The sequence below is a fragment of the Caretta caretta genome, chromosome 2 (genome assembly GCF_965140235.1).
Source record: "Caretta caretta isolate rCarCar2 chromosome 2, rCarCar1.hap1, whole genome shotgun sequence".
NCBI lineage: Eukaryota > Metazoa > Chordata > Testudines > Cheloniidae > Caretta > Caretta caretta.
In genome coordinates this window covers 265,697,032-265,712,390 of record NC_134207.1, presented here as the reverse complement: position 1 = coordinate 265,712,390, position 15,359 = coordinate 265,697,032, and the positions used below count along the sequence as shown (strand labels likewise).

General features: G+C 53.6%; 1 protein-coding gene and 1 long non-coding RNA gene across 3 annotated transcripts in view; one reads left to right on the top strand and one right to left on the bottom strand.

Moving 5' to 3' along the window:
* Positions 1-9,857: 9,857 nt before the first annotated feature.
* LOC142071236 (uncharacterized) lies at positions 9,858-14,386 on the bottom strand. Of its 2 annotated transcripts, none has more exons than XR_012667318.1 (3): positions 14,328-14,386; positions 12,927-13,066; positions 9,858-12,785 (listed from the first exon to the last, which is right to left on the bottom strand). It is a non-coding gene; the product is annotated as an uncharacterized LOC142071236 (long non-coding RNA). The 2 variants fall into 2 exon arrangements; XR_012667319.1 differs by having other exon boundaries at positions 9,858-12,716.
* A 54-nt stretch (positions 14,387-14,440) lies between these two features.
* Positions 14,441-15,359, top strand: part of CCDC12 (coiled-coil domain containing 12) — a 78,428-nt gene continuing 77,509 nt past the window's right edge. Inside the window, exon 1 of the mRNA XM_048837358.2 lies at positions 14,441-14,608. Coding sequence (XP_048693315.2) covers positions 14,456-14,608 — 153 coding nt within the window. The 5' untranslated portion in view covers positions 14,441-14,455. The remainder of the gene's footprint in view (positions 14,609-15,359) is intronic.

Sequence of the window (15,359 nt, the reverse complement as noted above, 5' to 3'; positions counted from 1 at the left end):
GGTGGTCCCCATAAGAAGCTATGAGTTTGCTACAGGTCAGGGTTATTTCTGTAGCTCGGGCTCATGCTTTTCTGGCTGAGGGACTGAGATTCTAACCCTGCCTTCGACCCAAGCAGGGCTGGGTATGGGCACCCGTGCTAGATGTTTTAGCTTGTTTCCATTCTTCTAAGGGATCATGTGTCACCCAGCCTCCTTGGGATGTGACCTTGTTAGCGCTCACAAGCTGAGCTGGGCCAGTACTTGCATTCCTCCCAGGGAAACCCAATCGACGGAGGAGGTGCTATTGAGGATTCAGAAGGTGGAGCTCCTCCCTCTGGGGCAGTGCTGAACTGAAGCCCTAGGGAAAGACCTGCTGCTGGACCTGGTGTCTTTTGGAAAGGGTGGGAAGCCCAGGTCTGGAACTCTTCTATTCAAGATCCCCTGGCGCTATCTGGCCTTATTTATATCTGCTTTGTCAGGAAGCGTTTTCTAAGTGTGGAGCCTGGTTCTCAGTCATTCCTTTCCTGCGCATGGGGCAGGGATGGAGGGGGAGGTTAGTGTGGCTTTAATCACCTTTGTGCTCCCTGTACTCTGAATCCATGCAGCCACTGGTGTAAGTTAGAGCAGTTTCAAGGTTGCTGTGGCTTACACACTCCCCTGTGGGCCATGGGAAGCAAATAGCCCAGCCACATTCCTGTCATCGCTCTGATCCATCCCCTACACCGGGCTCTGGGAGAAGCATATGTCCCCTCTGCACAAATTGGGGAGCTCTCTGCACAGGGAGTATTCTCATGGGGCCATTCCCACTCACCTTGAGGCCCCTATACACTACCAGATCGGCCTCCAGGTAACGTAGCCTAACTAACAGCAAGACCAGATGTGGTTTGTATCCACCTTGTCTGTTAACACTTTGGTGCTGGCCAGGGTGGCTAGGGCAGAAGTTTGTTAAAGCCAGTCTGCAGACGAGGTAGCTATACGAAGCAGCTGCTGCATTCCACCCCAGAGCTGGCTGCACGTCAGTGGTGTGTGAAGTCCTTTCCTATTGTTTTGGCTGAAATAATATTAAGGTGTTATCGTAGCCTGACTCCTGACAGCTGGCCATTACTATGTATTATCTGCATTAGAGTAATGCCCAGAGATCCCAAGCAAGATAAGGTCCCATTGCGCTAGGCGCTGTACATATACACATGTAACAGGGGAGCTAGCCCATTAAATGAACCTGGGCTCAACATTCCTGTTCCAGTCCAGGCGCTCCTAGCTGGGCCAGTTAAGAGGATGGTATGACCCTAAACACCCTGTACTCACACCCCACACACTACTTGTACAAAATATGCCTTGTGAGGCATCATTTGAAAATTAATAGCACGTTGATCATTGCTACCGTTGTCAAATGCATGTGTTACCCTTAGATGTGAAGTTACGAATTCCCTCTGTATAATGTGACTAGAGCAGATTTAAGAAGACAGCCTAGCCTAGGCAAAGGGGACCAACAGGTCTGTCCTAGGCAGAGGACTGTAGGGTTACCTCAATGTACATATTAGCCATAAACAAAGTCATTAAGCAAAGCAGCAGCGGTTTGAACTCGAGAGACAGAGAATTAATATGGCTGCTGCACCCCAGAGAAACACAAGAGACTGAATGATCCGCAGGCCTTTCTAACTTTGAGAACAAAGACAATTCCTTGGGAATATAAGGGTCAGAGAGAGACTCCATCTTTAGCTGTCACCTATGAAGGCAAGGGAAACTAGCAACTTATACTGCGGTGGAAGGTCCCGACTGAGAGGCAGCCAGCCGGGCTGGACCAAGAGTAATTGGCGAGCAAAACCATCTTAAGCAAAGGCTGTACCTTGCTAGATGAAGTGTTAGCCTTTCCGATGCGTGTTCTCACTTTTCTTTGCATGTAACCAGCTTCGCCTTTGCTTCTTTCACTGGGCATCACTTCACCGATGTCCTCCTGTTAACAAACCTGTTTTATTTCAATCCAAACCAACCCAGTGCAGTGCTTGAATTGAAGTAATTATTAACTCCAGTTCATGTGTTGAGCAAACAAACCTCATTATTTCTCCAAGTTATCTGGGGAGGGGGCTGGACACTTCAGGGCAGGCGGTCTGGGGGAAATTCGGGATTGGAAGTATGCTGGTGTCATCTTGCCAGGTGTAACCAAAGCTGGTGGAGAGCAGGATAGGGCTGTTGTGTGGAAGGCAGGCAGGCTTGGAAGCGCTGACTCAAGGCGGTGCAGCTCACAGACACTCCGGATGCGACATGCTTGTCTGCTGGTGTCTGGGCGGTGAGCCACGCAGCAAAGCATTTAAGGCACACAGGTCAGGCAGCCTCACAAGCCTGGTTGCACCTGAGGTGGTGACAGGCAGGGCAGCCCCTGGGAAGCTATAAAAGGGCAGTCAGGAGATAGACAGGAAAAGAGAGCTGCTAGAGGCAGAAGGTGGTTCCTAGGAAAAGGCTGAAGTCAGGAGAGAAGCAAGAGGGGTTTTATTGTTGGCATCCCTGAGCCATGGCTGGAGAGGGCTGAAGGCAGGGGAACAGCCGGGCGTTTACCCTCTGATTTCAGTGAGAGGGCCAGAGGGAGTGAGGGATGCTCCTAGCAGAGAGGCTGGGGTTGCACTCCAGAAGGAAGGGTAGGGGTGGATGTCCTGGCGGAGGGATGGAGGCGTGGCAGAAGACACTGGGGGATGGGGAGAAGGAAGCCGGGTTGAAGGGCTACCTGCACGGTGGTGGTATGGATTATGGCTTGGGAGACTTGGATATGGACTGGCTGTGCTATGCTTTGTTAATAAACTATGTTGCTGGGCTAGAGGGCAAATGGGCAGATTTATCAGAGACTCAAGAGGGAAACTGAGGCGAAGGGCCACTGGCAGGCCTGCTCCAAGGGTGCTTCTAGGAAGAGGCCACTCGTTTACATCAGAATGAACAGAGAGTCCCTGCCCAAGGATCTTGCAGTCTCAATAGGAAGGACAGACAAGGGTTGGAGGGGAAACAGCCCGGCTGTCCTCTGTGAAGGGCCACCATTCCAGCGGGATGCTGCCACGGCAAAGAATACTAAGGCCACGTAAGTGCGGCCTGTGGTGCTATCACAGCCCTGCTGGGAACCTCCTTAAAACGCACACAGCACCTAACCAGGCCACGACAGTGTGGGCTGGCCTGGATGGACCCAGCTGGGATGATCATCACATTAAAGGACCCATTCTGAGCAGCCCCGAGAGGGGAAGGATGGCCTGGTAGGTATGGCACAGGCCTGGGACCCAGCAGATTTGGCTCTGCCACAGACTCCACGAGCATCCTCAGGCAAATCACTTAACCTCCACTTCCCTACCTGTAAAACAGGAATAGTAATTCTCCCTTCCTCCCACCCTGCTCCTGTCTCGTCTATTTAGACCGCAAGCTCTCTGATGCAGGGACCATCTTTGACGAGGTGTCCAGGCAGTGCCCAGCACAATGGGGCCCTGATCTCAGCTGGGCCTCTGGATCTTACTGCCACCTAAAGAAGCAGCAGTAATGAAAGTGGCACCTAGCCCGGCACGTACACCTCCTCCCCCAACGCCTGCTTGAGCGCCTGTGAACGTCTCTTGGCACAGCCCTGATTCTGCAGACGACCAGTGCCGTCCTGTTGGACATTGCAATGCAAAGCAGCATTTGCTGGGCTAACAACGCTGGGGAAATGCCAGCCAGATTAGCCAGGGATGTTTTCAGCAGCCGGGGAGTATTTTTCCTCCTGGGCTTCCTAAACTTTCCACGTTCCAGGAAGAAAGGAGGACAGGGGAGGGAGCGGGGGAGAGAAGTGCGTGGCCTCGGGGTTGGAGCAGCAATATTATCACCAACTCCTCCAGTAAAGGGTTGCGGGGATGGGGGACAGCAGCAGAACCAGTTCCTCCCCCATCCATTTTGTACCTAGCTGAACCCTCGTGGGTCATTTCACGAATCGTTCCAGGCCCGCCAAACGGCTTTGCAGCAAATAAACGATGCGCCCAAAAAAACCGTGGCCTGGCTCTGCTCTCAAGCTGGCTGCAGCTCTCACGCATTTGCACCCCGGATCTCCCCCAACGCTTGTTTTGGGTGTGCGGTCGTAGCTCTGTCTTTCGCCCCCCAAGCCGTGCTGTGGCTAAGGGGCAAGCAGGGCCTTCAGCGGCTGCGATTCCAATCCCAGCTCCCTCTGAAGTTCTGGTGTTGGTCCACCTGGCTCACCTCCCTCCGGATAGCCCCAGTGGCTACTCTTGGGCCAATCCGTTCAGCTCAGGTTGCTCGGAAGCAGTGGCATAGCTAGGAGCAGAAATTTGGATGGGCCCCGACTTTCGGGTGGCCGGGCAACGACAGCTGGTACTAGTGCAGCGTCTCCCCCAATGCCATACCCTCGTCCGAGCCCTGGTGCCCCCAGACACTGGGCTTCGCCAGCCGAGCTGGGCCCGCGCGTGGGGCAGCTCAGAACGTGGCAAGGCAGAGCTGCCGGAGCGCACAGCTCCGTCCTGGATTTCAGGGGCCCGAGGGACACTCCGGGCCCCTGTGGCAGCTCTACGCCCCTGCTCAGATTTCGGTGGGCCTGCCTGGATGCTAAGTGGGTGGGCCGCAGCGCACCCCTGGCTACACGCCCGCTAGGAAGGTGCATTAGACAGGCCCTGGAAAAGAAGAGCGGGAAACTCTGGCAAATGAAAAGGGAAATAATGATTATGCCACAGGTCCCTGTGAGCAGTTGCACTTGCTGCCAAAGCACCCCCTATTGTCAGAGCTTCGCATTGCCTGGGTTCAAACCCTTGTACCCCCTACTGGGCACCCCCCTTTGTGTAGAGTTCTGTCCTTCAGCTGAGCAGCTGCTAGTTCACATCCCTTCTGGGGTAACCAAGGGTCACTAACAGCCAAAATGTCTCTGTAAATTAGCCCTTCCCCTGGGCTCTGTCTTCCTTCCTCTTTCTCAGCTATCCTCTGGGCTCCTCCCCAGTGAGCACTAGCCCCCCTAGGCTCAGTCTTGCCAGGATCTCCATTCCCCCTCTGGCTCAAGTCCAGTCACACCCCACAGCCATAACCTCTTCCCCCTAGCCCAGCCTCTCTCCCCTTTATGAGATCCATGTGTCCATTAAAGGATCACCTGACCCTGTCATCCCACCTTTCTGGCTGAGGAGCAGCTAATTGGTTAATTACAGCACAGGTGTAGCAGATAAGACTAACTTTTAACCCTGTCTAGCCCACGATGGGTTTCACCCCATCAAAGACCCTAGTGGTCACAAGGGGCCCAATCCAAAGCCCCCTGAAGGGACCAGAAAGACTCCCACTGACTTCAGCTCAGGACCAGATTCAGTTAGTTTGAAACCTCTGCAGCTGACAGCTCAGTTGCTCTGTCATCCTGTCTCGCCAACCCCAGCTGTTCAGAAACCACCCGATGGGCTGAAAAATCACATGCGGGTTTTTTTTCTAAAGGAATGTTTGGGCTCTGTTTATTTCCCTTCTGGTTTCTGAGCCTTGAGGTCACCCTCAGGTCACATATTCATGGTTTTCTCCGAATGCAAGGGCTCCAATCTTTCTCTTTTTAAGAAAATGCAAACGGGGATCCTCAGCAAAGCCCATGGGAGCTGGGGCTTCAGGAAAACATCAAACATGGCAAGGTCGATGCTAACAGGGCTGTCAGGCTCCCAACCAAGGCAGTCAGGACCCAGGGGCAAACCCAAGGCTGGGAATAACGCATAGTCAGGTTTCAGGCCAGGGTCAATACCAAGGGTCAGAGTCCCACTCAGGAGACAAAATCCAAATCAAGCCAAGGTCAAAGCCAGGAGCAGAAATAGCCATGAGAGAGCTACAGGAGAAGTACACTATTACCTGGATGCCCCTTAGGTTTATATGGGACGGGGCACCAATCAGGAGCCATGGGGCTGCTGCCTATCAGACCCCTTAAGACAGGACTTCCCATGGTCTGTGTCCACAGTGGGTGATGGGCCATAGTACACAAGCTGGTTACATCAGCTGGGAGATACCAGGGACCTAACAGCTCTGCAGACCTGGGTTCTAGACCTGTAGGGCCTTATGACAGCAAGAATTGGTAATGCGGTAGCAAATCACATGCTGTGACTCCCCCTGCCCCAGCTCAGCCATCCCATACATGAAACACAAGGTGGGGTACAGATCATTTGCCACTGAGCATCTTTGCATTCGGCACCCCTAGATCGTGGCTCCCTGTCTCCTCGGAGCCACTGTTACAGCAGCTCAGAGACCTTTGAACCGGAGAGGAACATTCCTCAGCCTCTCCGCCCGGCTGAGCGGCTTGGGGGCCAGGTGGATAAACAGCGTAACAATCATCATTGCATCATCATCTCCGGGCCCAAAACTAAGTCAGGGCCTCCCGAGCTGGCCTAATAACAGTGAAGACGAGATACTTAGCTCCCGACACACGCGAGCTGATTGTCTCTGGGGCTGGGTTGTTGACCCGGGTGCCTGATGCTCAGGCTTGGTATTATTTTAAGTTCTGTATCCAGGTGCCTTTTTAGCAATCGGTGTGAAGCTATTGAAACCAAGGAAAATGTCCCATCTACAGCCAGCCCAGCTTGGCTGGGTTCCCTTTTCTCTCCCACAAGCTAAGCAGGGCTGGGCAGGGTCAGCACTTGGAGGGGAGACTGCCTCGGAAGAGCTGGGTCCTATAGGCTCTGCTTTTATTCGGTCACTGGTTGGTGCGCTCCGCTGGGAGCCAGTATTACAATCATGTCCTGGGAAGGGCACTGGCTGCACTATCGTCAGTGGTAAGTATGGTCTAGTCCAGGGGTGGCCAACCTGGGGCTCTGGGAGCCCCATGCGGCTCTTCGGAAGTTAATATGCGGCTCCTTGTCAAGGCACCGACTCCGGGGCTGGAGCTACAGGCGCCAACTTGCCAGTGTGCCGGGGGGCGCTCACTGCTCAACCCCGGGCTCTGCCACAGGCCTTGCCCCCACTCCCCCCCTTCCTGCCCCCTCCCCCTGAGTCTGCCGTGCCCTCGCTCCTCCCCCTTCCCCCCAGAGCCTCCTGCACGCCACGAAACAACTGATCAGGAGATGCGGGGAGGGAGGGGGAGGTGCTGATCAGTGGGGCTGCCAGTGGGCGGGAGGTGCTGGGAGTGGGGTAGGGGGGCACGCTTGTGGCGGCATGCAGGCCTGTGTAGCTACACACAGCCGTGAAAGGCTGGCTGTCCCCACACTGCAGGGGGTAGCTACAGGTGGCAGTGAAAGGCTCCGGCACTGTTTGAAATAGCAGTATAGACGTGGGAGGCGTAGGGTGTGTACCCTGGAGGTTCTGGCACATCTGTACTCTACTCGCCTAAGCAGCCTCACTTTCCACACTGCTGTTCAGGCCTGTGCTAGCTGCGTGGGCACCTGCTGTAAGTGTAGACCTACCCTAGGTCGGGTCTGGGGAAAGGGGTGTCACGCAACCAAAAAGCAAGTCAGTTCAGCTGCCTCAGTTCCAGTGGAGGTCCTAATATTATGCTGCACCTCCCTCCCCCCTGATGCATCAGCCTGCTATGGCATTCATTTGCACTTCCGGTCCTATATTGTTGCTGAGCGTGACTTTTGGCTGCATCTCCTTGCTGGAGGGAGCAATCCCTGGAGAAGGTTGTCACTGCAGCGTGGGAAGTGTCCAAATTGCTTCGGGAATAAAGCTGCTATGTAAATGTCGGATGTTTTCCTCTTCTAAAAGCCAGACCATTTAAAACAGAGGAGGGGAGTCCTATAGAGCAAGTGGAACACCCCACAAGAAAAGCGGGGATCCCTGGCGAGGGCCAGCACTGAACTGAAACTCTTAAAAAGTGGGGTAGTATCCAAGTGCAGAGGCTTAAGGAAAAGGCCGCTACCATAGCGAGCTCAGATCCAGGAGGGGGTAGGGTCAAGTGATTAGAGCAAGGGGCTGGAAGCCAAGCATCCTGTATTCTGTGTCTGGCTCTGCTAAATCCATGCCGGGTAACCTCACCACTTAATCTCTCAGACCTCAGTTTTCTCAGCTGTAAAATGAGAATAATAAGACACATACCAGCTCCCAGGGTTGCTGGGAGGCTCCATTAGTTAATGCCCATAAAGCTCTCAGAAGTCCATGGATGTGAAGTGCAAAGTATTCATCCATCATCCTTTATTACATGAATGGCAGATCTCAGCGCAGGCTCAGGAAGGCCACCGGCAAGCACAGCAAAGTACGGCACCCGCTCGTCTTCATATTGTCCTTTGGATCATTGCAATGGAACGCATTCTGTGCTTGATTTATATTTTAGGGGAATTCATCCGCACCCACTGTGAATTTCAGGAGGGGATGATTTGACCAATCCAATGCTGCTCCAACTTCAGTGCTAGCTTCCCAGGAATGACCTTTCTGAGACAGAAATGTACTGAGGTAGAGAGACCAGGCTGCCCCCCGCATCTCCTACACACGCTGGCCCAGGGCTGGAAGGGTGAGAGGTCTGTCCTGAAGCTAGTCCCAGCCTGGAACATCTGTCAGTAACATCAAGCCTAAGAGGCAATCATAAGGGAGGAAGCAGACTTCAGAAGGTGGTTGTCCTAGTAGAAGGATCGGGAATCTCAGGCTGTGTCTACACTGCAATTGGAGTGTGATTGCAGCTTGGGAAAAGGTACTCACACTAGCTTTAACTGAGCTAGTGTAGCTAAAAATAATGTGGAAATGTGGGCTGTACAAGCCTGCCTGGAACTTTGGGCAGGTACTTGCATTGCTAGCCCGTGTTGAAGCCCACACCCCTGCATCTTCACTGCTCTTGGTACCTGCCCTAGCTAGATTAAAGCTAGCACAGGTATCACACCTCCAGCTGCAGAGTAGACATAGCCTGAGGCAGAGAGGACCAAGGGGGTGAGCTGAGCAGGCCTAAATGAGGAGCCCTAAGAGCAGCCAAGCCTGGCTTGTGTTGTGTTGTGTGTTTGTTAACAGAGTCAAACCCCAGGAAGGGGGTGAGTTTTGACCCAACACAGGGCAGATAGACGACATTTTAGAGCTGGGGGATGGGAGAAAGTCAGCTGTTCTCACATACACTTTGGCTTTATTTTAAACACCAGGAGGGTTTCACTGACTCAGCATGTTTTGAGGAATGATTTTATTAACATCTGTTCCCGATCAATTACTCTCCATGCAGCATTACTGCTGGAAGAAAACGAACAGAATAAATTGCTGAGGCATTCATGACAACTTCAGCATTACAGCTTATTTAGTGGGGGTGGGAGGGGGGGAGGAAATTGCAACTTGTGCCCTGGATATATTATTTTGAAGGCCTGATTTTCAGTCAGAAAATTCTCATGCATTTGTGCATGTGCAATTGTGCGCCTACTGTAGATGTGCACTATTGCACGTGCAGTTCTGTGTGTGTGTGTAATCCAGTGGTGAGTGTGTGTTACAGATCCTGCTCTGTGCCAATCTGCAGTGGATAAGAGTTGTCACAGCCCTTACCTATAACAGCTTGCCTTTTTAGCACATGATCTAGCTCCTCATATTTTTCACTCTGGAAGCCCCTGGTTCAATCCATAGGGTGTTGGGCAAGAGGGCGGCTGTCACATATGGAAAGATTGGTGCCGGCCTAGATTCCTGTTTGCATAAATCCCCAGCACACAAGTTGCCAGGGTTCCTTCCCCACTCTGAACTCTAGGGTACAGATGTGGGGACCCGCATGAAAGATCCCCTAAGCTTATTTCTACCAGTTTAGGTTAAAACTTCCCCCAGGCACAAAGTCTTTGCCCTTGGATTAGGTAAACGCTGCCACCACCAAGTGATTTAACAAACAATCAGGGAAAGGACCACTTGGAGTTCCTATTTCCCCAAAATATCCCCCCAAACCCTTACACCCCCTTTTCTGGGGAGGCTTGAGAGTAAACAAGAAGAGCACAGACCAGCCTTGGATTTTTAAGACCCCAAAAAACCCAATCAGATTCTTAAAAAACAGGACTTTATTAGAAGATCAAAAAAAGATAAGAGAACAACTCTGTAAGATCAGAATGGAAGATAATCTTACAGGCAGTCAGATTCAAAACATAGAGAATCCCTCTAGGCAAAACCTTAAGTTACAAAAAGACACAAAAACAGGAATGCACATTTCCTCTAGCACAGCGAATTTCACAAGCCATAACAAATAAAACCTAACACATTTTCTAGCTAGATTACTTACTAACTTTACAGGAGTTGGAGGGCTTGCATCCTTGATCTGTTCCCGGCAAAGGTATCACACAGACCGACAAAAGCCTTTTCCCCCACTCCAGATTTGAAAGTATCTTGTCCCCTCATTGGTCATTTTGGGTCAGGTGCCAGCCAGGTTACCTGAGCTTCTAAACCCTTTACAGGTAAAAGGACTTTGCCTCTGGCCAGGAGGGATTTTATAGCACTGTATACAGAATTCCCTTTATATTTATGACACATAAATGGTGGTGTAGGTGCAATTGTGCCTGCAACCAGCAACCAGCAACACTGACATGCTGTGAATTTGGTAGGGCCATATTCATAAGTGTTTCACCTGAGGATCTTTAAACACTTTACAAATATTAATAAATTAACTGCTCCGGCATGTAGGTGTTAGCTGCATTTTACATGTGGGGAAACCGAGGCACAAAGCTGTGATGCTATTTAGCTAAGATTAGCGAGCTGTGAGTAGAACCCAGAATCCCGGACTCCCCCTCTCTGGGCAGTGGGGCCTCTTGGACAACACATGAAATGGGATGAGATTAAAAAAGAGGTGTGTAGATTGCAACTACGAAAATACAGTTTTATCTTTACATACCCAATACAGTGCCTATAAAATCTCATTACACATCAGTTTAAAACAATGCAGGCACTTAGATAGCCCAAGTACAAATTCTGTAAAGCACTATACACGTCATAACAAACAAGCATGTTTACAAAGGCAGTCTATCAAATTTAAACTTAAAAATAGGTCCCCTCTCCTGCTGGATGTCTCTGAAAGACCTCTGAGCAGATAAGCAATATGCTAATGAGTTGCATTTGCTCCTGCCCTTCACCCGTTCTGACACTGAACCTACAGATTCCTTTGTCCAATGTCTCATTATGCATGTTCTTGTTGCTGACAGTGCTACTTCCATACGTTTGCCTTGACGTGTACTTAATATAACCGCTTTTCAGTTCTTTAAAATGCAGACACCAATGGGCCCATCTAGCTTAGTATCATTCCCAAGGCCTTCTATTGTGCACAGCCAGTACCCTCATACCTGAATCTATCTAGATAGCCTCATGCTTTGTTTACATTTAGGCAGAAACCTGCTAACATGTGGATTCAGGAGACCCTAACATAACAGTACTCTTTAATGTAGCATGTGAACAGTTGTTTGGGTGTGATATTTTCCCTTCCAAAATGACCTGCCTAATACCTGTGGCATGGGGCTCGAGAAAGTTTTCATGGTGTAATTTACTGAATTTTGAACTGTTTAATTCTTCTTTGATTTTGTCTCTAGCTATTTTTAAAGCAGGATTTCCTGTTTAGTTCACTGCCAGTCTGTTGTGGGACTGAATTTCTCTTGAAAACAGCTTGTGACACTAACGTAATTCTGACAAGCACAGAGGCACATTTGTGTTGTGCATAAAGAAATACTAACACCTAACTTGAAAGAGGTGTTTCCTAGTGGTCTGATTACGGGACTGAGAGTCAAAGAACCCTGGAGCTCTAACCCATCTGTTACAGTGACTCTGTATGTATGCCCTTGGGCTAGTCACTTAACCACCCCATGCCTCAGTTTCTCCATCTGTAAAATGGGGATAATGATACTTTCTTCCTATTGAATTTAATGGCACTGGATCAGGGCCTAAAATGGTTACTCTAAAGCATGTGAGAATCTCTCTTAGTCAGACATAAGTGTCTGTCCTGTAACCTAGCCAAGCGTGCGTCTGTTGAGTCTGGCAGCCAAGAAGTTACAGCAGCTGCCACCCGAGAAATGCAAAGCTTACAAACGTTCTTTATCACCAGCAGGCAAGTAGCTTGCTCCATAATGTCACAGACCCCGTGTGGATGTAGTGACTGTATAAACGGTTGAACAAGGGCTCCTCTCCGGGTTTGAAGGTTGTGCCACACTGTATCATCAGAAAGGTTATTTCCCCCATAAGGGTCCTGTTCGATCTTTGCTCAGTGCATTGAGTTGTTAATGGTTTCCACACAGGTAACAAAAAAGCAAAGCAGCTTGCCGTTTGTTGGCAGATTTGCTGGAAAGTTCTGAACTTAAAGGCTAAATGAAGTTAGTATAACTTATTCGCTTCTCAGATGTCACTTATTTACTAATATTTACTTATTTACTGGTGGGTTCTTTGGTGAAATGAATTTGATGGGTCCCAAATGTTCACATCCCAGAAACCACTAGAATATTCAACAATAACTGGACTCACTGAACCCAATTCTTCTCTGCTGCCAGCTTCGCCAAGGGACCTTATACCAGCGGTCAGTGAAACAGAGCTCTGGTCTGCCACGCCTCTGGAGTACCCGCTACCCTGGAATGGAAGAGTTGCAGCTAGTGCAGAAGTTGCCTCCGTTGGCAGAAACCCAACAGGAAGGTCCCGTTCACAAGTGGAATTCTCCTCTGGCTGTTTTTGCCCATGATTGTCACTCTCAGCAGAGAGGCCAGGCGCTGAAAGGGTCATGGGGACTCTGCTGTCCTCTGTGGGTTAGGACCCAGCTACGTTCATGACCACACTTCTAGTCACGATCCCTGAAGACAGCTGTACCTCTCGGGTAGATGTCAAGCCCCAGGACGAGGTGTGTGAGTGACACAAACAAATTGTTCACAGTCAGAGGGCTGTGGGATGAGCCGGAAGAAAACAAGGAGAATAAACCTGGGATTCTGCCCTTTTAGCTTTTTTCAAGCCTGAAAGAGGGACCGTGTAAGGGTTATTTTCTTCTTGTTCTTAAACATTAGAAAATCCATCTGAGCCAATTATACTCACGCCCCCTAAATCCACCTGTCGTTTCAATTGGACGTGGGACTCTTCCCTCTTTCTGCACTAACCTGCTGTCTAGCGCTGTCCATGTGCTGCAGCCTCCTACCTCAGGAGAGGGTGAAATGAACCCATGGTCCCGTTTGTGTCTCCGTTCGCACAGAGCTTTGGGAGAGATGGGGCGAGAGATTCCTAGGGCCAGACTGTCATCCTGTGGATGAAGAAAAGGAGTACTTGTGGCACCTTAGAGACTAACCAATTTATTTGAGCATAAGCTTTAGCTCACGAAAGCTTATGCTCAAATAAATTGGTTAGTCTCTAAGGTGCCACAAGTACTCCTTTTCTTTTTGCGAATACAGACTAACACGGCTGTTACTCTGAAACCTGTCCTGTGGATAGAGAGATCTAGGGGCAAGGTGGACTTTCCCAGTGACAGGAATCCTAGGTAGCATGCGGGGAGCCAGGGACAGGAGCCTACCAACCCCGGCAAGCCTAGAGACTAGCAGGGAAAGGGAGGCCTACTCCTGAGGGCAGCTGCTGCTGTCCTGTCCCTGATTCTCCCCTGCCTTCTCCTCTCCCCGTCCCTTCTACTTCCCCACTCTCCCCTAGTCCCTTCCTCCTTCTCAGTCCTGTTACCCCCTCTCCCAGCCTGCTCCCCTTCCCCACCCTGCTCAATCCTCCTGCCCCATCCCTTCTGCTCCCCTCCCCCATCAGCTCCCTCTTCCTGCCCCATCCCTCTGCTCCCCTTCCCCACCCCGCCCCCTCCTCCTGCCCCATCCCCTCTGCTCCCCTCCCCCACCCCGCCCCCTCCTCCTGCCCCATCCCCTCTGCTCCCCTCCCCCACCTCGCCCCCTCCTCCTGTCCCATCCCTCTGCTCCCCTTCCCCACCCCGCCCCCTCCTCCTGCCCCATCCCCTCTGCTCCCCTCCCCCACCCCGCCCCCTCCTCCTGCCCCATCCCCTCTGCTCCCCTTCCCCACCCCGCTCACTCCTCCTGCCCCATTCCCTCTGCTCCCCTCCCCCACCCCGCCCCCTCCTCCTGCCCCATCCCCTCTGCTCCCCTCCCCCACCCCGCCCCCTCCTCCTGCCCCATCCCCTCTGCTCCCCTCCCCCACCCCGCCCCCTCCTCCTGCCCCATTCCCTCTGCTCCCCTCCCCCACCCCGCCCCCTCCTCCTGCCCCATCCCCTCTGCTCCCCTCCCCCACCCCGCCCCCTCCTCCTGCCCCATCCCCTCTGCTCCCCTTCCCCACCCCGCCCCCTCCACCTGCCCCATCCCCTCTGCTCCCCTCCCCCACCCCGCCCCCTCCTCCTGCCCCATCCCCTCTGCTCCCCTTCCCCACCCCGCCCCCTCCACCTGCCCCATCCCCTCTGCTCCCCTCCCCCACCCCGCTCCCTCCTCCTGCCCCATTCCCTCTGCTCCCCTCCCCCACCCCGCTCCCTCCTCCTGCCCCCCGCCCCGGATCCCCGCCCCCACCCTGGCTCCCGCCCGAAGCGCTCAGGCTCCGATCGATGCGCTCGGGGCTCCCCCTGGCCCCGCGGAGGCCGCTCGATTGGCCGGGCCTGTCCCCTCCCCCGCGCGGTGTCTGCCGGGCGTTGGGGAAAATGGCGGCCCCCGTTGCCAACTCAGGTCCCGGCCCCGACCCCGGCATCGGCCCCGGCTCCGGCTCCGGCTCCGGCGTGGGGCGGCTGCAGGAGGCGGCGCTGCGGCGGAGGGAGCGGCTCAAGGCCCTGCGGAGCCGGACAGCGGCGCATAAGGTGACCCGGCCGGACCCCGGGGTGGGAGCGCGGGGGGGGGGGGGTCGTCCTGTGGGGGAGGGGGAGGAGCCGGGGGGTCCCTGTGGGGGAGGGGTATTGGGAGTGGGGGGGATGGCTGCAGGAGCTGGGGGGGGCCTGTGGGGGAGGGGGATGGGAGCGGGGGAGATGGCTGGAGGAGTGGGGGGAGGGCTGGAGGTGCTGGGGGGTCCTGTGGGGGAGGGGAATGGGAGTGGGGGAGATGGCTGGAGGTGCTGGGGGGGCCCTGTGGGGGAGAGGGATTGGGGGGGATGGCTGCAGGAGCTGGGGGGAGCCTGTGGGGGAGGGGGATGGGAGCAGGGGGGATGGCTGGAGGAGGGGGATGGGAGCAGGGGGGATGGCTGGAGGAGGGGGATGGGAGCAGGGGGGATGGCTGGAGGAGGGGGATGGGAGCAGGGGGGATGGCTGGAGGAGGGGGATGGGAGCGGGGGGGATGGTTGGGGGAGGGGGATGGGAGCGGGGGGGATGGTTGGGGGAGGGGGATGGGAGCGGGGGGGATGGCTGGGGGGGCCCTGTGGGGGAGGGGGAGGAGCTGGGGGGGCCCTGTGGGGGAGGGGAATGGGAGTGGGGGAGATGGTTGGGGGAGGGGGATGGGAGCGGGGGGATGGCTGGAGGAGCGGGGGGAGGGGGATGGGAGCGGGGGGGATGGCTGGAGGAGTGGGGGCGAGAGGGGAGCTGTGGGTGTAACAGAATTGGGGAGCACCAAGGGTCACCC